Source organism: Parambassis ranga, chromosome 15 (genome assembly GCF_900634625.1).
Source record: "Parambassis ranga chromosome 15, fParRan2.1, whole genome shotgun sequence".
In the NCBI taxonomy this organism is placed as follows: domain Eukaryota; kingdom Metazoa; phylum Chordata; class Actinopteri; family Ambassidae; genus Parambassis; species Parambassis ranga.
Genome location: NC_041035.1, coordinates 7,464,284 through 7,489,121, shown reverse-complemented (window position 1 = coordinate 7,489,121; position 24,838 = coordinate 7,464,284). Strand labels below are relative to the sequence as shown.

Below are 24,838 nucleotides of genomic sequence, written 5' to 3'. Positions count from 1 at the left end.
CCCACTGTTATCTCATCCAAACAGGAAGGAAAAAAAGATACAATAAATGCAAATATCAAAGAGGCTGGGAAGATTGGAAAGTGAAAAAAGTGTTTATACAGTGTTTATACAGTCACATCTAGAGAGTAGATATTCACATCAACAGCAGATATAAAAAGGACATTGTGATTAAGGGCAGACTCAAAGAAAGGTTAATAAAACTGTCTCTTTTTCCAAAATTTCACTTTCACTCTATAAAAACAGAGCTGCTCTGCAGGGCTTCCATTGCAAGTCAATAAGAAATGGCGAGTAATGGAGCAGCTACAACTGTACAACTGTAACCTGCCTGGGCCCATAAATAATGACGACTTTCACACGCTTAGATGTATGGCCAAGCAATGGTGTGAGATTCCTCTGGAGAGCTATAATCTGTTATTATGGGCAAGGACTAGGGGACAGGGCAGAGCCATATGACACACCTCCCAGGCAGAGTGGATGATGGGAGCAGGATCTGATGGATGACCTGCTGGCATGGCTGCTGGCTACTTCTACTTTATGCAACATCAAGAAAAATGGCCCAGTGGACAGTAGTCATAGGAAGTTTGCACAAGAGGGGACTTGGAAAAAGATAAAGGATTTTTGTAGAAAAAGAGGTGACCTCAGAATTACAACTGTACCTGAATACTGAAGAGGATCATATCAGAGTGTTACCTCTGTAAATAACTGGCTTTACATTTTTGTTCATTGCAGATTTTTATACAGACACAAACACTATTATAGTGGAACCTAGTGTTAAGTCTCTATCTAACCTTGATTGTTTTTTTACCCATAATCTGTAAATTATAAGTAACTAAGTAACTTTGTTGTTGTCCTTGCATTTAGTTTTTCATGTTACCACATTGAACCTGGACACAGACGAGTTTGATAAAAAACCACTTGTACAAATGGAATATAAAGAATAGCCTCCATTAGGGCCCATTCTTCTTTGGGTTGAAAGAAACAGCATGTGAGCTGCTAGCCTCTTTACAAAAGAGATTACCCCACATAGTGAACATGGAATACAGAATTAGCCAGCCTTCGATCTGCCCATCAGGGGAACATGGGATGAATCAAACATTACATTGCTCTGGAAGCAGCTAAGACCATTAGCCTTCAGGCATGCAGGTTGAGACAAACACATGAAGGGTATGGAGTGGTGGGGTGGAGTGAAAAACCTTAGAACAGAAAAAAAAGGAAGAGAGGGCCGGCAAAAGCTGCATTGAAATGAATCTAAAGAAGGTAAAAGAATCTCCCGAGAACCCACGAGGAAAGATTAGCAAGTAGAGACCAAGGATTGGAAAGTAATACAGAGAGAAAGAGAGAAGAAGTAGGAGAGAGAAGCAGACGCAGGCAGAAGGTCAGAGGGATACAAGAGGAAAGTACGAGGATAACAGCAGTTGACAGTCCCACAGGCAGCGGCCCTGGTTAACGATTGATTGGTCCTCTAATTAGCCTTTTCCAGGGTGCAGGCGAACATCACAGTGACTACTTTATCATGCCTGGAGGATCTATGCAGACATATAGACAGGACCCCCAGAGGTTGGCTCTCTTCATTCAACACAAGCCTGCCAGAGGCCCAGCTGATGTATTTTTTTTTTTACAGCATAAGGAGATACTTTCACATGGATATGTGATGGGTGTGGAGTTGTTATTACATTTAAATAAAACACCTTTATGTTTGGTATATGTATTTTTGAAAGTTTCTATGTGTATAAAGTAAACTTTCATACATCTTACTTGTAGCAAATAATAAATTAGTCACTGCCATTACTTTCTATCATCAAATATGTGGCCATCCATCCTAAAACTTTTCACAGATTTGCATACCTTGAGTATACTTATTGCATTTGAAACACCCTCATTTAGATTCTGCATTCACTAACTAACTAAATTTTCATGTTCTTATCTTTGAGTAAACGTAAAAGAACAAATTTGAATTCAGCAATATGCAGCCAGGAAATGGTTGAGGAAACAAAGCCCAGGGCTCTGGGACTTAGTGTAATTTAATTAAAGTAGTTTTGGCAGTAAAATGTTAAGATTAGAAACTGAAAGAATGTACCTAAAACATGACTAATCTGTGAAGTCTGGGCATACTCAACACTATCATGGATCAGAAAAGTGCAAATAAATTCAGCCAAACTCGCACTGAATATGTAAGACTCTGTTTTTTTTTTTTTTTGTTCTAATGCAAACCTGAAAGCATTTTTTACAGTAAATATGACAAACCTGAGCACATTTCTTGGCTGGTGGCTCTAAAATTTGATTTCCACACAAAGTGTTAAGTATAAAAGCATTTTACCCTCACGCAGTGAAACCTCTCTGACACTACAGACTGTGCAAAAACAAACAAAAAACAAAAACTTCAGACAAACAGGCATAGTGGAGATGTGGAAATGGAAGTAATGAGAAAATGAAGACAGAAAAGTCAGAGCACTGTGGATTGCGAAGAAAGTTGTTCATTGAGTTCAGCAGTGTTTGTGCTGTTCAAGTTCAACTGGCTGGTCTGCCGAGCCTCTGCTGCAGCATTCAGTTCGCTTACTCCATTCTCAGCACGGTTCACATTTGTTGAATTGTTCTGGTCTGCAAAGCCGGGGCTGGTTGTTTTTGGCGTGCTCTGCTCATCATCGAGATCAGAACCTTGCTGTGTGTTAGCACCCTCTGATTCCTCAGTCACTTGTGGTTTCTTGTTAAACTTGGGCACCTTGCAATTTTTGTCTACTTGGCTGTACAGGTTGGCAACAGACCTTTCTATGTCAGCGAGATTCTGGATGTTTTTCAGGATCCCTCTAAGCTCTTTCCTCCCACTGTTAGTTTCTGATGGACTGAGGGGAGGAGGGTGTTTCCGCTCAGAAACAGGGCGAAGCGAGGACAAGGGTGGCAGGGAGGTTGGGACGAACTGGATGATTGGACGAGACTGATCGCTGGCAGGTGAGGGAGGGGGAGGAAGAGGTGGTGGAGGTGGTGGAGCCATAGGTTTATTGGCAGGGAGAGAAGGAGGAGGAGGAGGAGGAGGAGGTGGAGGTAAACGACGCTTATGAATGTGGGAGGGTGAAGGTGGACAAAGAGGGGGACTGGAGGGAGGAGATGTGGGCGGGGAAGGTGGAGGTGGCCTTTGTGGAGGAGGTGGCGGTGGATTTTCTGGGGGGTCTGGTATGATCTCCACAGTGATCTGACAAGGCTGCACAGTCATGTAACTAGAGATGCTAGAGCTGAACTTCCTGAGTACGGGCGGAGTCGGTCTCGTCAGGGGCCACGACTCATTTCCCTGAGTAAAGATAATGCTGGGGGGCACATCTCTGCCCACAGACACGGGGCTGCAGGGGTAATCCATGATGGAAAGCAGGGTTTCTGAGGTGAGCTCCAGCACGTCATCACCATCTCTATCCCTGACAAGGATGGAAGCGAGGGAGCCTTGGGAGCCCCTGTTTTGCTTGAGGGTTTGTTCCTGGAGTGCCTGCTGCTCAAACTGCCTGGCCTGCTCCCGGACTGACAACTTGGTGTCTGTGCCACCACTCAGTTCAAGTGTGTCTGAACTCTCTTGCCTTTGCCTGCCTTTCATGCCTGCTTGGAGAATCTGCAGCTCCCAGTCAGCTGGGTCCATAAGAGCTTGTCTCCTTGCCACCTCGTAGCTATGCATCCCATGAATGCGAGCAGGCATCGACCAGATGAACCCTGAACCCCCTGTGTGGGAGGGAGAGAAGGAAAAACGCTTTTCACATGGACTCTCCTCCCCTGCTAAGTCACCGGGACTGCTGAGGGGACTGTTATCATCGTAGACAGGGTTGTGGGTGGTGAGAGGGTTGCGGTCAGAGAGGAAGGTCACGTTGCTCTCTGACTTGGGTAAGCTGACGCGCAGCGCTCCGTTGCTGCGGGCTGCAATGGTGCGACTGGCAAAGGTGCCAAGAATCCTCTGGTGGTTGGCCGCCTCAATGACAGACTTTTTAGCCCTGCCCCAGTGAAAGTGGAGGTGAAAAAGAAGAAAAAAAAAAGACTTGAAACAGAAGAAGAGTTATGGTGGAGGGGTGAGCGAAGCAAAAGAAAAAAGAAAAAGAAAAGGCTAGATATGCTATTATAAAGATTATGACCCTCAGTGTTGTGACTGTCTTGTATTGTGATAGCAAATATGATAAAATACTATACATACTGAATTAGAGAAATTATTAGGCTTACAAATTATGCTGGGCTCTATTTCAAGAGGTAATACAAACACTGGATGCATTAGAACAATCAGTCACAACACTGATAAATGTGAAGAGAGGTTAGAATGAGGGCGACTGAACACCAAAGGAGATCATAGTCTAATGGGAAGAGAGAGGAGACAGCTATAGAGTTCTTCTGAAGTGCAGTACTGCTAACAAAGAGAGCTCCTCTCTTGCAGCTTACTTGGGGAAAAAAAAACTTTCTACCACTTTAACTAATCTCAGATACCACCAAACATGTATTCACAAAGATCTTTCTAATAACGGTTATGAACACATTAACCTGTATACAGTCTGTGTACAAGAGCTATAAGCAGCAGGGGGGAACAGGGGAGTTGCTCTTTGCACATGTTCATAGACCTCATATGTCAGGATTACTTACTGCAGTCTGAATCCAGAGAGACAAGGGATAGAAATGATGGAAAAGACAGAAACACAGATGGTAAGACGAAAGTAGAAACGTTAGATGTGTTAACAAAAAAAGCAGATGTGTTGTAAGCATGCAGCATATCCTGAGTGTGAAAGTTGTACTGGTTTATATTCAGATGCACACACTAAAGCTTCAAAGTGTTGTTCCTACTGGCTGAAAAATGAACCCAATGCCCATGAGAGCTTTCCTCCACAAGCTTCTGCTTGTTGTTGTCTGCTGGTCAACATCTGTTGTGAACACCGCAAAAGCTGTTTACAACTTGCCATTAAATTTCTATTTTCTTTCTCAAATGGCAGTTCAGACGTTAGAGGCAGTTTTACTTTAACACGCTGTAAATCACAAATTGCTAAACCCGGTGGAGCAGCAGTTTCAATTCAACCTCGTGTAATCCCCGAGCATTAACATTTCATTTTGCATTCAGGGCGATACTTAATATGAAAAGGTGATATTTGATGGTGCTGACAGACAAAACTTTACGAAGTAGAGGCAAACTATCGGTGCTATTCAAGAAAGGCTTAAAGGTAATTTATGGCAATTTTTCAGCACAGATTACATTTTGTGCTGTTTCCAGTATATCAGCTTAAACACACTCTTACCTTGAGAGAGGGTCTTGCATAAAAATGCAGACAATAGCAGAATTAGAAACACATACATAAGCTAAAATGTAATCGCCAGCTGTACTGCTGCAAACAGTGTGGTTTGGCTCACAGAGAGGAAGACAAAAGGCACAGACATCCATTCATACAGCTACTAATATGCCTGAAGCAGCAGGGACATTTCTGGGGTCAGAGCTGCCAGTTGTCATTTTTAAAGAGAGCATTGATTCTTTTTGAATTTGAAGCAGGAAGCATTTCCTCTAATTTTGCATCTAAAACTCCAAGAGCCAGATACATTATCTGCTGATCACGGGTAATGGTGGGATGTGTGTGGGATGAGACTAAAGGTACAAGTTTGACTCACATGCTGCTGTCACCCAGCTCTTCATAGAGGTTAGCAGCGGGAGCACCGGCTGGAGCTGGTTTCCCTCCTGGTGGTAAAGCCATCTGAATCCTGGCGGTTTTGGCACACTCTGCCTGTCGCCTGTGAAAAGTGTTAACATTTACAGATAATATGTGGCATTTAGTTCACATGGAACAAACCAAGCAGGAAAAACTTACACACAAACATGCAAACTAATCACAGACTGATTAAATTAATTTCATTATCTGAGGTCAAGAGAACGGTTGTTGGAAAACAAAGCAAATGTTTAATTAGATAAAAAGATCTGGTGATATAATGAGGTCTAGTTTGTGTTTCTGTGTTCACTAAGCATTGTTTCCAACTGTGTTTTTTGTTCGGTGAATTTCATCAGATTTTCCAAATGAAGAGAATCTGTTCTGCCAAATTACACATTCTTTCCATAACCTACGAGTGGAATCAGTGTCGCTTCAAATCACGATGCTAGACACATTTCAGAGGAGAGTATCGTTAGATAACATGCATTTTTTTCATCACACATTCACACTTATGGCTTATCTTTATATAGCTGATGAAGATGAGGGAAACTTCTCACACGCACGCCAAGCAGTGAAAGAGCAATCACTTGAAAAACATGAAGAATTACTTACTCTTTGAACCTGATGAGAGGTTGTGATGCAGACAAGAGGAGATAAAACAGGAAGCGAGTGAAATGGGGGACAAAAAAGATGTACAATTACATAATTTGGCATGGCTGAAACCTCTTACAATTTAGATTCTAAGAGGTATTTTAGGTCAGGGAAGAACCATTCAGTGGAATATTGAGTTTGCCTTATTTAACCACAAAACATAGGTTCTCTTCTCTATACTTAGTAAGAAGCTCTCAAGCCTCCAGCACCGACCGCAGGGCAACATGGCAGAGTAGCTACTGCTTTTTCTTAAGTAAAACTAATGCTCTTTAGATCATTACTTATTCACAACAAAATTCAATTATTCCAGATGAATGGATAAATTGATGTTTTAAATATAATATTCTTTCCAATATTTTGGCAACTGCCGCATTATGGTGACAATCAGAAATGAGAAAATGATTCCCTAAACATTACTAGAATAAAGTCACCACCAACAAAGCACCATCTGCTTGCAGTTTGTGCGTCAGGTCTAATGTCACCATCAACACTTTTCCGCTGTGCGTTTGGTCCCTGTGTCTGGATAACGACAACCACTCTACCCATCTGCTGCAAATAAACACGAACATTTATGGAACGCTTGCGGCGTACGAGCGATTAGACAGGATAAGAACCTGGCCCCTACCAAATAAAAGTTCAATTACTTGACCAATTTAGAAGCTTTAAACAAAAAAGCATCATGTTTCTGCAGCATGTGTGGCAATGAGACAGAGCCAGCAAAACAGGGAGAGCACTGTTTGTTGTTTGTGTGTGTCGGGCAGAGATGATTAAGTAGTGTGAAGACGTGCTGTGGCGGTCACAATTGGCTGTAGATGTTTGTCACAAATGAGTGTTAATTAATCTGCTTTCACAGAGCATGAGCAGGGAGATTAGCCCAGCAGAGTGCACAGTCAGCATGTCTGATGTGAGAGAGAGAGAGAGAGAGAGACAGAGACAGAGAGAGAGAGAAACACACATACAAAAAGGCAGCAATCATGCAAGAAGTGCTCTCTCTTTATCTTAAATACTTAACAAATACACTTTTCAACAGTGCTGTTTGTGGTTTTGCTGGCTCTGTTCAGGCCACAGGGTACACAATGTGAGTGTTAAATCAATGACCCACTTAATTAAAATGTATTTTCTCTTAATTTCCTGACAACTAGTTAAAGATGATTAATCAATTCTAAAATGTACTGACTGTTTGTAGGTGACCATGACAATAAGGATGGCAGGGATGCAGCAGAGGATAATGATGATGGCCAGGGCCAGGAGGGCTCCCTCTGTGTAGCCCACAGCCTGGGCGGCCTTCTTCACAGAGGCCACGATGTCCGGTGAGCGGATCTCGAGGATGCGACCGCCCTCACCCAGGTACGGCTGGAACTCTTTATTGATGTCCAGCACATTCCCATCAAGAAATCTGTGATTCACAACACAAAATGAGGATAACAGTTTCTGTTATGTAGATCTTAAACAAAATGGATATTTTTATAAGAAAACAACATGACAATGTTAAAGTGATGGGACTACAGAGAATCTTTCTAGCTTGTTTGGTTGCTTGGTCCACAACTTTATTGTTTGGTTCAGCCTCCCTGCACTCATAGTCATTTCTGGCCCCAGTAGGCAGCTGTTTTCTGCAGGAAAAGGCTCTTAAAAACCCACTTTACACTACCTGCTCAACAGCACATAGCAGAAGGACACAATTAGCTTGTAGCTGTTGAGCAAAATGGACTGTTTAGTGGCTAAAGAGACAAATATTTACCACAGGAGCTGATAGACAACAAAAACTGTGCTAAAAGGGAGGTGTCATTTTTAAATGTGTGTTTGCAGGAGCTTCTGCAATGATCAAAAAACAATGCAGAAATACGTGGAAGCAGTGTGATGCTAATTTCTGAGTTGTCCTACATACATGAGGTTTAAATGTGTGTTATTGCAGCCTTGAACATCTCATTTACTGATGATTATTTCAAGGATAGTGTCCGTTTATATAGATAATCACATGAATGATAAAACAACAGTGGATATGAGTCAGTCTGACACAATGCGATCACAGGGAAGTGTTTTCAATGTGTATTCCCACCCCTTCTGGTTCAACTACAGACCTGTGGCAGATTGTCATTGCTGTAGTAAAATGTGCATGCACCCACCCACTGCTGTTTCAAGAACAAATCAGAGGAGTTTTCCAACATTCTTCATCACAAAGAATGAAGCAGACTGCCATATTAATTTACTTTTTTTGCTTTTCTATAGGTGGATAAATGAGAGGAGACAAAGGTTATACAGTACACTGTATAGACAGCTGAAATGGCAGGGAATGCTGCATTCAAGGGGGAATAAGGACACCCCATAATGCAAGAATCTACTTACAGTGTTGTCTTTTTCTTCACGCTCTGTGATCTGACAGCAATGTCGTGGCTATATAACATAAAATTACCCCACAACATTGTCATGCACTGCATGTGTAAACCTTTCTTGAATGTAAAGGGCTTTCACTGACAGTATCTGCATGGAAGCAGATTTATTTTTATTAAAACAGAAATGTAGCAAATACCTTTTGAAATTTGAAATGATTTTTCTCAAAAGCAGCCACGATGAATGATAGTTTTAGTAAATGATGTTATTGTGACCCTGGTCATGACTGCAGCCGGTATGTGAAGATGACGTGTTCGTCTGACGTTCAAGGATACAGAGTACATAGATTTATAGATTTAAGCATGAATGTCATTAGAGAAGAGGAATTCTACATGAATGGAATTATTGATAATGTGGAGATGGGTCTCAGGAGATATGATTTAACCATGGATTAAGAGAAATAAATACAGAACATGGTGTCTGCTTGCTGAATGTAAGTTAAGCAGGAGTACAAATTATAAGGAGACAGCTCAGAAAAGGTGGTTTCTATTGATGAGTCTTGTTAGGGTTGAATGAATCTTCAAGCCTTTTAAGACTGGTGTCTGATTGGTTTGACAGAGAGGATAAAAAAAAAAGAAACGGTCCGAGGTGCAGGGTAAGGCCAAAGGTTTTTTTCTTCCTGTTGGAATGACGAGGTGTCTTAAACGCCCTTTTCTTCCTGTGCTATTTGGTGTTTCTCAGACAGACAGACTCAGACACGCTCGTATATAAAGATATAAAAAGAATAAAATGTATTGCTGGCATATCTCCCAGCTCACAGAAAAGGCTGTGAGCCATTGGCATGATGGCTTGATGTACTGATTGAAATACTCCCTGCTCCACTCCCACTTTGTCCCGCCATGACCTCACTCTCTCCTTTCCTCCCTTATATCTTCCCCTTTTCTTATGACATATGACAAATACGCCACTCTTGCAGTAAAATCAAAGTCTTCTAAAGAAAGTAGAGACTGTGAGGTGGAGATACTGTAGATGAAGAGCTTCAGAAAGAGACATTTGCAGACTCACTGTTTTAATACAAAATAAAGGGTAAACATGCGGACATTGGGGCATCAACTTAAAGTGAATTGCAGAATGGACATCCACTCACTTGAAGAGCTCCTGGCGTGAAATGGCCCTGTTTGTGAGGGGGTCAATGGCATACACCATCAGGTCTGACTTGGAATAGTCCTCCAGCTCAAAGCCATCGCCATGACGACGTGGCCCGATGGACTCTACGATCACCTTGGCCCCTGGAATCTGATCCTGGACGTACCGCTCCAGAATACTGAGATGAACATGAAGATCACAAGTTAAAGGGAGAAATTAGTTAAAAAAAACTTAAAGTAAAAGTACGGGTTCACACTACCATTTCTAGCACCTCTATGCCCTGAGCAATTTGACAGCCAGCAATCTTAAGTACTCCACTCTGGCAGTGATTGTCCTGTTGGGCAGCACTTTGCCTCTCCATGCTGGACTCTTGGCAAAGTAAGACTCTGATAATCCTTTTCAGGCAGAGAGAAATCCACACCTCAAATTACAGCCAATAAAGGTAAGCCTTGCCATCTGCCTTTGCCAAGGTGGATAAACAGTTTGAGCACTCAGGTAAAATGGTCTTGGATCACCACCAGCACCGTGCAGAAGTCACAGCCATCTCAAATGACATCACTGCAGAGAGCGTAATATAACTAATGTGTGTTTTTCAGCCTAAAGATCAGTGTGTGGGAGAGACGCAGTAAGCTCTTGAAAAACAACTATTAACACCAATTTGCCTTTCAGATTGACTAATTAAGCTAAACACTGTGCCCCAAGAGCTCCAAAAAGATGCTTCATGAATCTCTATCATTAATTAAATCGGACTAGGAGAACGGACCCTGATTCAGTTCTCTCATTGGCTCATCCATGATCATAATTGATTAATGGCGAACTAAACAACAACAGGCAACAAGTTCTGTGCGCTATTAATTTTTTGCGAGACCATGTTTCTTTTTAGTCACGCATCATGCACACCACTTAAGTTTTAAACACAAATTAATGTGGCACCCAAAACCAAGCTCACTTTAAATCAAAGTGGGAAAAGCACAGCATCAAAACAACATGTCCTCATGAAACCAACACCACATTTGGTCGATATTACAACCGTCAGATGGTCACATGTATGCGGAACGTATGGACGTATGGCCTGGCATACGGCATACGAAACATGATTGTATTGTCTGTTGTCATACAAACATGGGACTTCACTTAGAAGTCCAAGGTTCGAGTCCCCCTGATACCATGATCTGTTTGGTTTTCATCCAGTGTTAGCATGTTACTTTCGCCTGCAGTTAATGTGTTTAATTGTGGCTGGATTAGGCATAAAAAAACGGCTGGTTAAGGTAAGGCCCTAAAAACTGGATAAGGAACACATTTGCAAGGAAAATTGTGTTGCCATTTTCAGCTACCATCAGGATGAGTGCCCACGCTGTTAAACACGTTTTCTAGGACTGAAATATCGACCTTATGTAACATTTTACTGGTAAGGATGGGCTGCACCAATAAATGGATGAGAGAAGAAGAAATAAGGTGATGTGCAACGTTCTTTGTAACTCACCTTATATGTAACAGATAAAAAGAACAATTTGAAAGATTGTTGGTAAAACATTGAGCTGAAGCTGTCAAAAGAAGAACTTTGATGTCTTTTGTCTTACCTAACGAGCTGCTCTTTATTCTCTTCCACTAAAGTGGGTGGCACAGTTGACACAACAACTTGCATGTCCAATGCGTTCACCACAGAAACCTGAATGGGAAAAGAACCATATAAAGACAGCAGAAATTAAAATAAATGTGTGATTTAAGCCAGTTTTCCACATGTCCCACTGACACACGAGTACTCATTCAAATGCTCTTTTCTGTGGACATAATCAGACCCTCTAATTGCCAGGTTGTATTGGTGTCACGAGGCAAACTTAACAGGACCCAATTCTGATGCCATAGTTAAGTGCATAGGCAACAGCCTCTGCGCTCTGCAGCCAAATCTCCCATGTGGTTCCTGTGAAATTAGGTTTCCCCTTGAAAGTTAACGAGCACCATGGTTAAGCACTCGCTGCTCTCTCATATCCAGGCAATGTCCCAGACCCTCCTTCTGTCTCGTTAGAGGCTTGTTAGCCAGACATATTTCACTGAAACGAAAAATAAGCCTGCCCACAGTCAGGGAAGATAAGCATGAATTGGGGGCAAAGCTGAGCCCCAACACAGCAGGGGTGTGGGGAAATTATTGGAAAGTAGAAATGCACACACAGAGAGAGACACAGAAACACATTTAGAGGAACATACAGGCAGGCAGATGCACATAATGTTCACGGAGTTAATTCTCATGGCTGAAAGAAAGACTTTAATTGGATCATCAGCTAGTGGCAGAGGCCACATGTTGAGTGTGCTGTACCTACTGTGAATTATTCAATAGACTGGAACCAAAACATTCTGTACTGAGTAAACAAAACAAAGCAGAACAAAACAAAAAAATCATAATCATTTAGGCTCTTAAGTCATACTTTATATTAACAATGTGATTATACGTCACTCTTTGCACGATGATATCATATTTACAAAATAGATCAATCTACTGTTAATTTCACAATCCTTTTTTTACATATACATACGTAACTGTAAACTGTAAAATACATGTATTTTACAGTTTATCAACTGAACATGTTTCTTTTGCATGTGAGAAGATCTTCCTTTATTTCTTGTGAGACTGTATAAGTACTGAGAACGGCTTATGCAACACAACCTTTTAAAATCAATTTCCCTTTAGTTAAGATAATGTTTTGCTACCTTTAGACCAAGCCAACCACTGTTTTCACTGTGTGCAGTGCAAGTTAAGTGCCAGCTGACTGTAGCTTCATATTAATTGTACACAGGAGTGTGCATGATTTTTCATCATCCAACTGTGAATGAAAGTGAACAAGCCACATTCTAAGCTCCTGTGTGACATTGAAAATCCTAAAATTCTATCTAAGTCTGCAGACTGTGCAGCAAAAGCCAAACAACATGTAATCAATACAGCTCCGCAGCGACTGTGTGACATGTAAGTCAAGGACCAGCAGTATATGTGCATACTGTGTGTTTTTATTGATCTTTTTTGAGCCACACACACACACAAAAAAGCATCAAAATGGACACTTACCACCACGTCAGCGCTGCTGCTCAGACCGATCCCATAGTTATCTGTGGCAATGACTTCGAACTTGAAGTAGGACCTGCGCATATTTCGAAAGTAGGTTGCGGACTTGATAATTCCTGTGTAGGGCTCAATGACAAAGGAGTCTTGGCCTTCTGCTGTGGGTGGGATAATTAGGCGGTATGCCATGGCACTGTAGTTCCCGGTGTCCTTGTCAGTAGCCTGTAAGACACAGATGTATTGTGGTTTTAAAAAAAATGGCTTTCAAAGTATCGAAGTAATCAAGTTCCTGTTACATCAGTGGATTACAGCAGAGGAGCAACATTCTTCTTCTTCTGATTTACCTCAAAAAACTTCCCACAGTGCATCAGTCTTGACATGTTTTTTTACACAACTGAGCTGCAGCTATGTGACAAATTCCGAGGATTTATATTTTCTTATAACACCATAAGGATTATATAACTGGAGGTAAGCACAGTTTGTCAGTGCAGCAGATCATTATGTGCATTCACAGTTTGTTCCCATCGTCTCATTTAATGTTGTAAGATCAGTGAAAGACGGCCATCTTCATGCCATGTTAAACTGCAGCTGAACCACTGGCAGCCGGGTTAATTCATTGATTACACAATGCTAAAGCAAAAGACATGGAGTGGAGCTTTTAAGTGATACTGAAGGAGATATTTGCTCATTTATATTCATTTATATTCCATGCAGGTGTTTTGTAAAAGTAGCTGACAAAATGGAAATGAGCTGCAGCTGGAGGCTCATAAGTTATCTCTACCTCAAGTGCTTTGTTTCACACTGCTGCAGCTTCACCCATTGTTACTCGAAGCCTTAAAGATTGCTCGGTTTTCTATACCATAATTTTTTATTAATGAATATTGAATATTTTTTAATATCTGCTATAACTCTTTAAAAGGGAAGTGGAATCAAGTTGTGAACATTATGCTTGCACACATCATCATCTTTAGAGCTGGTAAGGAAAAGTTAGTGTTTCTGAAAACCACTCTCTTTTTGCTCTGTTCTAGTGATCTACAACATCCTGAGGGAAGTATCTGGCGTTTTAGCTGCTAAGTGCTGCACTGTGTACTCCAGCTTGTTGTGAGCAGTGTGTGTGTGCTGTATAAAACAGACCAGGTGTTGGACAGTGAGGTCATTTGCTAAAAACTGCTGCACAGTGTGGTCAACAAGGATCCTCTAAGAGAAGGAGAGAGTGAACAAAAAAACAGTAAAGTTGTGGCTGGACAGCCGAACAATGAGTCGCTATCATGCACTACAAATCAGAGGGAGCTGCACAATTAGGTGATTTATCACTATGAACAACAACAGACAGATGTTGTCATCAGGTTGGCTTGTGTGTGGGAATTATTTGTATTCCATGAAACATCAGGGTGTTGTTAGTGGTCTGTAATGACTGTCGATAAATACTGCAATAATATCATGAATTAATGCTGTCAAAGTCTCATACCATGATTTCCATTAATTTGGAAAATCCATTCAATTTCAGTTAGTGTAAAAAAATCCTGAAAAATAACATTATTACATTATATTATTATGGAAGATAGCCACTAAAGACCTCATCAAACCACTTTATCTCGCAGCAGATGAGACTACTAAATTCACTCGTCGACCTCTGAGGCGTGTATCCTGATTGGCCACTGAGTTCACATGCAGGCATCAATTTTCAGAGAGCTTGTCGGCACCAAGTGACACTGATAAATAGGAGCAATCTCTTTCTTTTTTTTCTCCAGCTATTGGCACAGGAGAGGATGGGGGAGAGCGGGGAGTGCAAGGTTGCAATGAAAGGACTGCATAAATCAACAGTGTGAGATAAAATATTTCTAAATATATGTGCTAGCATCATTTATGAGGGACAGAACTCTGAAGTGTTATGTACATTGTGGGGGGTGGGGGTTGGGGGTAACTGTCACTGAGGTTTGTTTGCAAGCTGTCATATGACAGCAAGGGAAAATACATGGATCTTAGAGGAAGACAACTTATAAAAGAACTATGAGAGCCAAGGCGCCTCCATGTTGTTAAAAAAACCCCCAAAAAACTACGAAACTATTCCCTGTCTTTGAAACAGAAGGTCAGGCGGGAGCTGTGAATTACCTTTCATTTCACAGCTATTTGGGTACCCATCCCATTACAGATTAAAACACAGGGAGGTACGGGCCACAAAGGCAGCACACTCCTGCCCTGTTAATGGCATGTTTTCCTTTTAACTTTTCCACTCCGCTGCAATTACACTTTAGCACACCTGTATAATGATAATAAATGTAACTTACAGACAAAGAGACCGCCAACTAGCTTAAAACCAAGTTATGTGCCTATTTTGTATCTACAAGTTAAATAGCAAAAGGCCAGAAGTGTTAGAATGTGCCAAATGTTGACTAAATGTGTAATGATAATCTCACGGCAGAGAAACATGCACTCAGGTTTGTGACTAATGAAACAGTTACTAATGCTTGAATTGGCACTTATGTGTCCTCAGCCTTTAGAAAATTAAAGATTTTACACTGCTCAGTCTTAGTGCTGCATGTGAGCCTACACAGAATGTGTTTCATACAGTATCTTCAGCGTACTGACTCACCTCTGTCACTCCAAAAAAGATGATTTTATCTTCAGAAAGCTATAGCAATAACTGTTTTCCCCGTTTTCCCCGTCATAAGTTTTTTTTAATTATCTATTTGTGTGAAGTCCTTCTCACACTGGATAAAACCTCACAAACACCCACTAACATGTGGCTTTCAGGACAGAATATAATTGACTTACATTCCTGGGTCAAATGACTGTGCAGTATTCATATTTTTTGCTCATTAATATTCTTACTTTGGCCTTGAAATTGCCGTTTTTGCACTATAAGAAAAACCTAACCTGATCATTTAAGACTGTGGGAGCACAGCTGCTATTATAAAGTTTTTTTTCTTTTGGTCCAGCACCTGCTTTTCTAGGATGTGGGTACATTTTTGGACATTCTGTACCCAAAAGGAGATACTTAGTGTCTACAGCATGAGGCTGAAACAAACCACAGCATACACGTAACAAGAATCATTTTGTGTTTCTACTGTTTTGCAGGCACTAATTATAGACAGAGGGATATTGATCACTTGTGGTACACACAGACAATGGTGAATCCTGCATGACAGAGTGGGCTGATAATCAGACAGGATGTCCGCCCATGATTCTGTGAACATACTGGGATTAAAGTGCCCAGCTAACTCTGATCCCACCTGCTCGCGGACAAGCCAGACAGTGAGCGAGCCTGACGAAGAGATGTAGCGAGAGATAGAGAAGATCAAACTTTGTTAAAAGAGCAGATTGAATGAATTCTCTCACCACGGCTGCAGGGTAGGTGAGAGCAGAGTGGAACTTTTTAGTCACAGGCCTCTTTCCATGGATGTGAGGCTAATGTTTTCTTACCACTATCTTCAGCACGGAGCTGAAGAGCTTGGTATCTTCTGTCACACCACCTATGTAGAGCTTCCTGGAGAAGACAGGAGGGTGGTCATTCTCATCCCGCACCTCAATGAACACCTTAGCTGTGTTAGCTGCAAAAAAAGAAAACAACAGGATGAAATAACCCAACCACAAACACAGACCCACAGTAAAAGACCCATCAACTGCTTAAAGTCTGTGTGGAACCAGTAATCGTGCAATTTAGTTCCAGCCTTGCAACTTCAATGTACCTATTCAAGCATCTGCTCACATATTTAGAACTGGAACACAAATGCATATTAGGTTTATATCATCAGTGGCCACCAGCTGTTGAATAAACACATTCAGTCCTCTGAAGTGACGACGATCGAGAATCGTCCTGTCAGAATAATTTTTTCATGGTCATCAGCTGGTCCACAACTTCAAAAGACAACTTGAACTCATCTCAAAGAATATTTTGAAAATTGTCCACAAATAGAGGTTAATACAAATAAAGATGTCAAACTCACCCATCTAAAATTTCAAAAGATGTAATAACTGATTGTATTTATTTATCCTTCCAATGCCTGCTTTGACCTATGTGGAAATCAGTGTTGATTTATATAAAAAAATTGAGAAGTTAAAGCAAATTGAGGAGCATAATTTATGTGTAAATCTTCACACAACCCTATTTCTTTGCCTCATTTTGACTGAAAATGAAGCTATAAGGAAAAGGGTTGTGTGAAAAAAAGAATGGAAAAGTCATTTTTAGCTGCAATGCAATAACATTTGGAAGCCTGTTTTGTAATTCTGGTGAAACTGACAGCTTTGAGTAAATAATGAGGAGGGTAATTTTGTTTTGATTACAGTAAATATTCTGCATGGAGTCTCTCTCACTCCCCATCCATAAGTAGAACAACTGAGCGAGTTTGCGTTCTGTTTACTAATCAGTGATTCACCACCATTCAAATAATAAAAATCATGATAAAATATCACCATCTAAGCTATTATAGTGAAGTGAGGGCTACTTTGTATCATTATTGTTGAGGAATTGTTTTTCCCACAACAATGAAGCCATCAATGAAACACTGTCAAAACCTAACATGCAGCATCCGACTCATTATTAGGATAATGTGCAGAATAATGCTGCTAATAATCAAGAAGAATAAGTTACAGGGAACACTGAGGAGCAGGGTGGCTGGAAATTTGGATTTTATTACTAAATCCTCTAAAGCTTTTGAAATATGTGTCCTGTCCCTTTAAAAAGAAAGCATAAAACATTCCGTCCACTGCTAATTTGTCACAGTTACACTTATGCAATGAACAGCATAAATACATACAGCACAAAAATCCTTCCAACACTGCAGTTATGTAAAGAATAAAAAAAAATATGCAGTGTCAAGGACCATTTTTCTTCTGGCGTGATACAAAAATGTAAAGTCATGTGGCACTGGAGCTAAGGAGGCACCAGGGGATTTGGACAAACAAAACACAGCACATCAAATTACTGCTACAAAGGCTGGAGTGTTGAGGCGCAGAGGGAGCACTCCAGGGGATGGGGAAAGAGGCCTGCTGAGTTTCTCTCTCGCTCTTTGTAGAAAGTGACCATATTACATCCTCGCAGTATCAGGATGCAAAAATAAATATACAGTCCCTTAACCTTCAAGCTTTCACACACACTCATAAACATGCAGGAAAGAAACAGGCCCATTAAGAGGAGGGAGACCAAGATCTACACATCTGAGTAAGTATTGCTAAGACTAGAGTACTAATACCAAGAGTATTTATATATTAGTGCATGCACCTGAACTCTACTCCTCCTACTTTAGACTACAAACCTATCAATACCCCTTTTTGCACAACGGGTTAAAATAATTAATCTGATGAATCAGTCCAGTAACGCTCTAATGCTTTAAACTCAATAACATGCATATGTAAAAATAAAGATATTTCCTGTCATGTGGCCCTGATCTGCATTACAATGAGAAAAAAGGAACAGGATGTCAGCCTGCAGATGCCTCTCTGTGTGAGAGTCCTCTACTTTTCTCTATCTAGTGCTGTGTGTATGCCTGAGTACTGTGTACTTGTAATTACAGCCATTAGTATGTGAGAGACACACACACAGAGGGAGAAAAACAGAGACACAGGTAGAGTAGGTCATTGATTATTCATCCAACCTGTTTGTTCTTGGCACTTCATCCATCATTACACACAACTTGTAAGTCAGTAAACTGGGCATAAACACGCCTAATGATATTCAACCCGAAACACTGCTGTCAAAGAGACGGCATGCAAAACCAGGCGCTTCTCATACGGTCAGAGGCATCTGAAGCCTCCATTATAACAACAGAAACGTTCACAAACATACAACAGTCTGTGCATCCTACAAAACGTGCAGAGGAATATCATCTCTTCTTTCTCCTCCACCTGTCACTTCTCAAGCACAACACGGTGAATGCTTTCAAGGAAATTCCATCTAGAAGCATCCATTAACATCCCTATATGAACACTACATCACGTCAAGACTGCGGCGATACACCGAGGAAGAGATAGTTTGGGAGAGGTGATAAAATGCAAACTGTGAGAGCAGGTTCAATTTAGTTTGTTTCAGACACACTGAAGCTTTAAGAACAGCAACACACAGGAGTTCCATTAATTGCAGATTTGTTATGATTAATGTTTTGTCACACACCCTCGTTTTGGGGGTGGTCTGCCTAAATTAAAACAAATGGGCCGTAGTTCAATCTTCACAACAGCTGCGACAAATCTGGACATAGAATTATTTAACAATCTATAACATTGCTGGACCTCTATGCTGCAGTTAAGCTGGGAAAATCACACTCTGAGGGTATTCTTAATAGTTGCAGCAACTGAGAAATTAAACAGTTGATACAATGAATGGTGTGTAACAGCCAATCACATCCTGCCACCCACACTGGAGTAAGGAAGGGCATCAATGCATGGAGCGTAAAAGGTGCAGCTACACACACAGGGTTTGATCCAAACTGGGAGCTGCACAGAGTAGGACACATAGATCGCAGCCTTTCGGGTATTTTTAGAGGCAAGTCTGAATTTGCATGTCTATGTGGTTCCAGCAACAATGAAGGATTTACTCTAGGTACAGGAACATGGGGGGAAGGTACTCTACATGGGATACTGATAGGCAAACCTAAAGGTGGCAGAGAGAAGGTGCATCAGCACACATGAGACAACTGATATGACTGATCACAACAGCACATTTCTCTTGACGGGGAAAAAAAAATCTAAAGATCTGGTGTGGAAAGCTGACAGAAAAGAATGCTTTACCACCAGGACAGTGCTCCAGCACACATGTCCACAGCGGTGATGGCTGCCTCTAGGAATGTGGCAGGACACCCCGGGCGTATTCCGCCCTATTGAAGAAGGGCCTGAGTGATGACTCCATCACTGTTATTGACAACTTTTGAAAAAGCATCGACTTTATGATGCATGACTGCAGAACTAAGTGTATAAATGGAGGGTTTATTGCTTATCAGTCACTCCTTATATGGCAGAATGTAGCATTCCATAATCCACAAACATAAATACACATGTAATGCAACATAGCATTAGGTGAATGCAGTGGAAATGGAAGTAAATATAAAAGACAAAAATAGGCTGTGATAGATTTTCTGAATTTAACCGTAATCTGTCACAGTGAGGGATTATGATTAATGCAATACCTGGAATCATATTAAACATAATTGCAGTGCTGAATTCCAACAAGGCAACACAACACAGCCTCCTCCACACACACCCACTGAACAGGTGATGCTTTTTTCTTACTTTTAGAAGGCACACGCAGATTGGACATGACGATCAGCAGTGAGTCTGCCTGGACTCTGAGGATGTAGCTGGTCACATTTTCATAATCCAGAGGTTTAGCAGTGGAGATCACACCTGTCCTGTTGTTCACCTTGAAATGACCTGAAAGCAGAGTGCATAGAAGGTTTTTTTTTTAAACCTGACTATCCTGAGTGTAGTTTTTGACACAGAAGCTCATGAGGTGCTTGTGGTTAAGAGGCCACTGAGTGACTGACAGCTTCTCTCTTCACTCTCTGCATTCTCCGTGTCCTACTTATCGCTAAATAACATGAGCTAACCTCACACCTGTCTGCTGCTCTCTCTTAGACTGCTTGTAATTATGCACTTCAGACTTCAGTGTGAAGAGCAGACTACAAAAAAAAAATTGTCTTCTCCATTTCTACACAAAGACACACTGCTATAACAACCCCCAGTCTGGCTACAACAGATGCAAGTTACAATTTTAAGAATATTTTGTGTGATGACTTCAAATTCCAAACCCCATTTTAATGTTAGTAAGTAAAATAGGTTGGGAATATATTTCATTTATGGAGAAACAATACATTTGTACTTCAAACACAAGAGAATAAATACTCAGGGCTAAATCACTCAGGGCTAATTGACGGTATAGTATATGATCTGTAACACATACCTAGTTCATTTCCTTCAACGATTGAGTAGAAGATGGTTTGATTGATAGCAGCGGCTAGAATAGTCCCCACTGGAGTGTTCAATGGAGCCAGTTCACTAACTGGAGGAAACCTGTGAAGATATCAAACACAAATTATAGGCCAAAGAGTACTGCCAAACAGAACAGTCAATATTCCAATATCACAGGCAGAGAGAGGCAAAAGTGACTTCAGCTAAGACAGTGTAAATAACCCAGGCTACAAGGCAGGTATCATAGGTGATTAGAGGAGTAGATTATTTTCTGATTTTCTATTGTCTGTACATAGAAAATAACTTTTAAAACAATACTGAAAATCACTCATTCCGGTGGTTGCGGTTTGATAGGTGCAAAAAAAGCATTATTAAAAAAAACTGTATGGCCCGCTCCGCAACTAATTAGCTTATTTGATGATGTTCTTCATTTAAGGCATTTTTACTCTAGCGTGTCTCTAGTTATTTATCTAACAAGGTAATTTATCTTAAGAAAAAACAGAAATAAACGACTAAAGTGAAAATAAATGTTCACATTAAGGTAAATATAGAGAAAAGGCAAATGTATAAAAGAATTTAGGTTCTCCATCCATCACTTTTCTGGCCCTGTCCTAAAAAGAGTGGATACACCCTGGACAGGTTACCAGTCCACATCCATCCATCCATCCATCCATCCTATAGTAGCATAGTGTTAGTTGGACTAATTAGTACATTAGTAGTAGTGGTGGAAAAAGCACTGTGTGGTAAAACAGAATAACAACACTGTGCTGTGATGGGAATGACCCCATTGGACTGAAGACTGAATCAGTCAAGATGAGGTTTGACTGCAGTTTGTCCCCATGACTGCTTCCTTCTGTTGGACTGTTAGAGTCAGAACCTACAACTGGTAGGAGACACTGTGGCATAACCCTGCATATTATCATTGATTTACATCTTTAAGCTTCTTTGGAGTCAATGGACGATCTGGAAAAAGCTGTGGGACAAAAGCATGTTTTGGCTGCCTTATTGATCCTGCTCCTGCTGGGAACCAATGGGCTATTGTCTAATAAATGGGTTCAGACATGAAGTGCTGTGGAGTACAAACAGAAACAGAAAGTAAATAATACCCTGTTTTGTTTTGCTAGTGTAACAGGTGAAAGTTAAACTAATTTAATAGTTTGAGACCTTCCACCTAAAATTTAAATGCAGACAAATACTGATATTATCCTAATAAAAATATCCAAATGAAAGATCCTGTCATAAATGTGACATAGAATGGTCTGTGAATTTCCCACCCTGATAAGTTACACTTTGTAACAGTTAAAGGCTACGCTATAAGCGTGTAATCATATCCTGCAGATATGATTGTCAGTATTCCTCACAGAGATTACAGCTGCCATGAATAGCAGCAGGGAATCCTGTCTCCTGTCTCATTGTGATTGTGTGCTTTCTCACTTATTCTCTCATCATGCAAGGTTTGTACATGTATGGTGTTAGGAACTGTATTGAATATATGAGTTTGCATAAATCTTCAACAGTGTTGTGGGAGTAATACTCCATATTTTTGACGGTCAAAGTGTATTCAATGATACAGAATATTTTCAGGCACTTTTTATTGTGGCAGCCAGATTTATAAACAGAGTGGAGGACCTCCAGTCCTTGTTTATAAAACGTTATTCAAAGCTTGAATTATTCTAATTGTTGCTGAAGCCTCAGTTTTATCACCTTCAACTACAAATCTTCTATTCACAACAAGGATAACTGTAACTTTGTAGAGCTCAATGAGGGTGATTTAAGCCATTTATCAGGGAGACAATGAAGAGCAGGCTGAACTATTTTCACACAGAAACACAAAGATGCCTTAATTGAAAAGATATCACACAAATGATTTGATGCATCTTGGTTATTTAGAGGAGTCAAAAAACACTCTCACAACAGTCACAAGAGAATGTGCGTTCACTTTTCTCAAAGTTTCAGAGGTAAACAAATGAGCCAACAACATGCTCTTGAAGGAGAAAAGGTAAAAGAAGAGCTGTCAATCCTGCCTGGCACATAGCCACTGACTCTAAAGACAAACAATCCCCACGCCAAGAATATCTGCGACTGAGAATCAGAGCCATTCTCTCATAGAGAGGATGATGTAGCAGGCCATCTTTAAAGGGAATCACACTGTGTACGCTGCAATGAAAATGTCTGAACTCTCTGCTCACAACCTGTTTCAGGAAAAACACAGGGAGGTCATTGACAAGTGAATAATGTGTTGTTTGGATAATACTAAATGACTTCTGTTCAATGTCCCTCCAGGTATACTGTTGCGCTGTCACTGAATAATTGCCGCAACTGTTGCATCCAGGAACATGAAGCCACAGTATGCAATTTATTAATGTGGCCTTCACATAAGTAGATTACCTGTTTGGCTCTGGAAGAGGCTGACAAAAAACAGAGGCAAGCCCTTGAACGATGTGGGCACAGTGAGGTGCAGCGCAGCCCAAAGCACGGCTTTAAATCAGGCACATAAAAGTGCCATTCATTGGAAACAAGGGGAACACGATGGTTGCCAGTAAATGTATGTGCCTTCACTTCTAATACAGTTTTCAACAATCTAATGTCAGTTCTTGACATTAGCAGCCCAGACGTGGGGGCGTCACTGGATAGGTGGTTTTTTAAATGTAACTGCTGCTAAGCCATGTGGATGAGTCTAAAGTTTACACAACCTTTTATGCCAGCTATTTTTACAGATTCATACATCATGCTCTAAAGGAGTAAGTGCAAACCAAAGTTTCTGAGGCCACTTTCATTGTGACTTTAGTTTAACTGGTAATTATGTCAGTGTCAGGAGCAGCATTGAGTAAAAAGCAGAGTATTTTTTGCAATTTTCTGTATAAAACATACTGAAAACCTGACCAGAACCAATCTAGTACTCCAAGTGATGTGGACACACCCTGGCTGTGCTCACCCTGGCAGCAACCTAATAAAATGTCCATTTTTGCAGCAGACAGCAGCCTCTGCCTGTGTTCTGATTAACCGTTGTAGTTTTAGACTCTGCAGAAAAGGTGATGGCTGGAGCCTCCCACACAAACTCACAATTGTTCAAATTTGTGTCTTTCTCCACAGAAACTTATGGGTGATGTTACAGAAGGTTTGTCCATGTATTCCTTGCAGTCTGTGGGATTAGCACACAGAGCTACATTTGTGTTGCTATGTAATGACGCATCTAGCTTCATTGTGCCATCTGGATTTCTGTCAATGATCATCAACTCAGTGAAAACAAAGATGAAGGAATCTGTAAATTCCTGTGATGGAGCCAAATGTTACTGCTTAGCAACAATTAAATGTTTTACAAAAAAATATGAAGGCCATTGTCAGCAAGAGCTACAGTAGCAGTGTCTGAATGAGTGTTAATACTGTATTGTATTTTTCATCCAAAAGTAACAAGCACAAAGTGAAAATAGACACTAGCAGGGTTTTTTTTTTTACTCTGGTCACACATATGGAGACACTGCCATATGTCATAATAACAACACTGTGAAACTTGCCAGTGAGACAACACTGCCTGAGCTAATAAATGATAACTATGAGCACACATCTTTCAAATTAATCATTTTTGTAACATTAAATCACATACATTTGGCGGATTGGAAGCTGAGTTTTCTGCTTCCTCAAATCTAGGCATCCAGAAAATAACATATTTTAGCCTCAGTGTGTAACCAGAGTTAAGCTGAGGTGAAAGCGAATGCACCAACCACCCCAGGTGAGGTTTATAGTCCTTCCAATCAAGGCAAGTGACACAATCACTTTCTAAATCCCCTCATAACTGGCAGCATGAGCCACTGACACCCAGATGGGCTACAAAAAGAGCATCACAACATTTTAACATTTTTATCACTTCACAAAAATGTTACTCTTTATTTTATATGTTTATTCAAGTTGTCTTTCATGGCAAACAGATAACATACTAGTGTTTCTTTAGTTAAGAAAGGTGACAAACTCGTACCACTTGGAATTTTTCATTAAGCTTTGGTGGTTCCAGCTTTGCTAAAATGTTGTTCTGAGGCAGGTCTGAATAACCTCTGCTGACCTATTCATGAGTGTTTCTCAGGTTGTTCTCGGAGTGTGAGTGGGGGTATGAATGTCTGTGTGG

General features: G+C 40.8%; 1 protein-coding gene across 1 annotated transcript in view; it reads right to left on the bottom strand.

Moving 5' to 3' along the window:
• LOC114447102 (protocadherin-15-like) overlaps nt 1-24,838 on the bottom strand; it is a 111,679-nt gene that overhangs the window by 6,351 nt on the left and 80,490 nt on the right. Inside the window, exons 24-32 of the mRNA XM_028423160.1 lie at nt 20,711-20,820; nt 20,041-20,181; nt 16,243-16,370; nt 12,826-13,041; nt 11,348-11,436; nt 9,769-9,945; nt 7,471-7,689; nt 6,255-6,263; nt 5,608-5,727 (exon numbers count right to left, since the gene is read on the bottom strand). Of these exons, the coding sequence (XP_028278961.1) occupies nt 5,608-5,727; nt 6,255-6,263; nt 7,471-7,689; nt 9,769-9,945; nt 11,348-11,436; nt 12,826-13,041; nt 16,243-16,370; nt 20,041-20,181; nt 20,711-20,820 (1,209 nt within the window). The remainder of the gene's footprint in view (nt 1-5,607; nt 5,728-6,254; nt 6,264-7,470; nt 7,690-9,768; nt 9,946-11,347; nt 11,437-12,825; nt 13,042-16,242; nt 16,371-20,040; nt 20,182-20,710; nt 20,821-24,838) is intronic.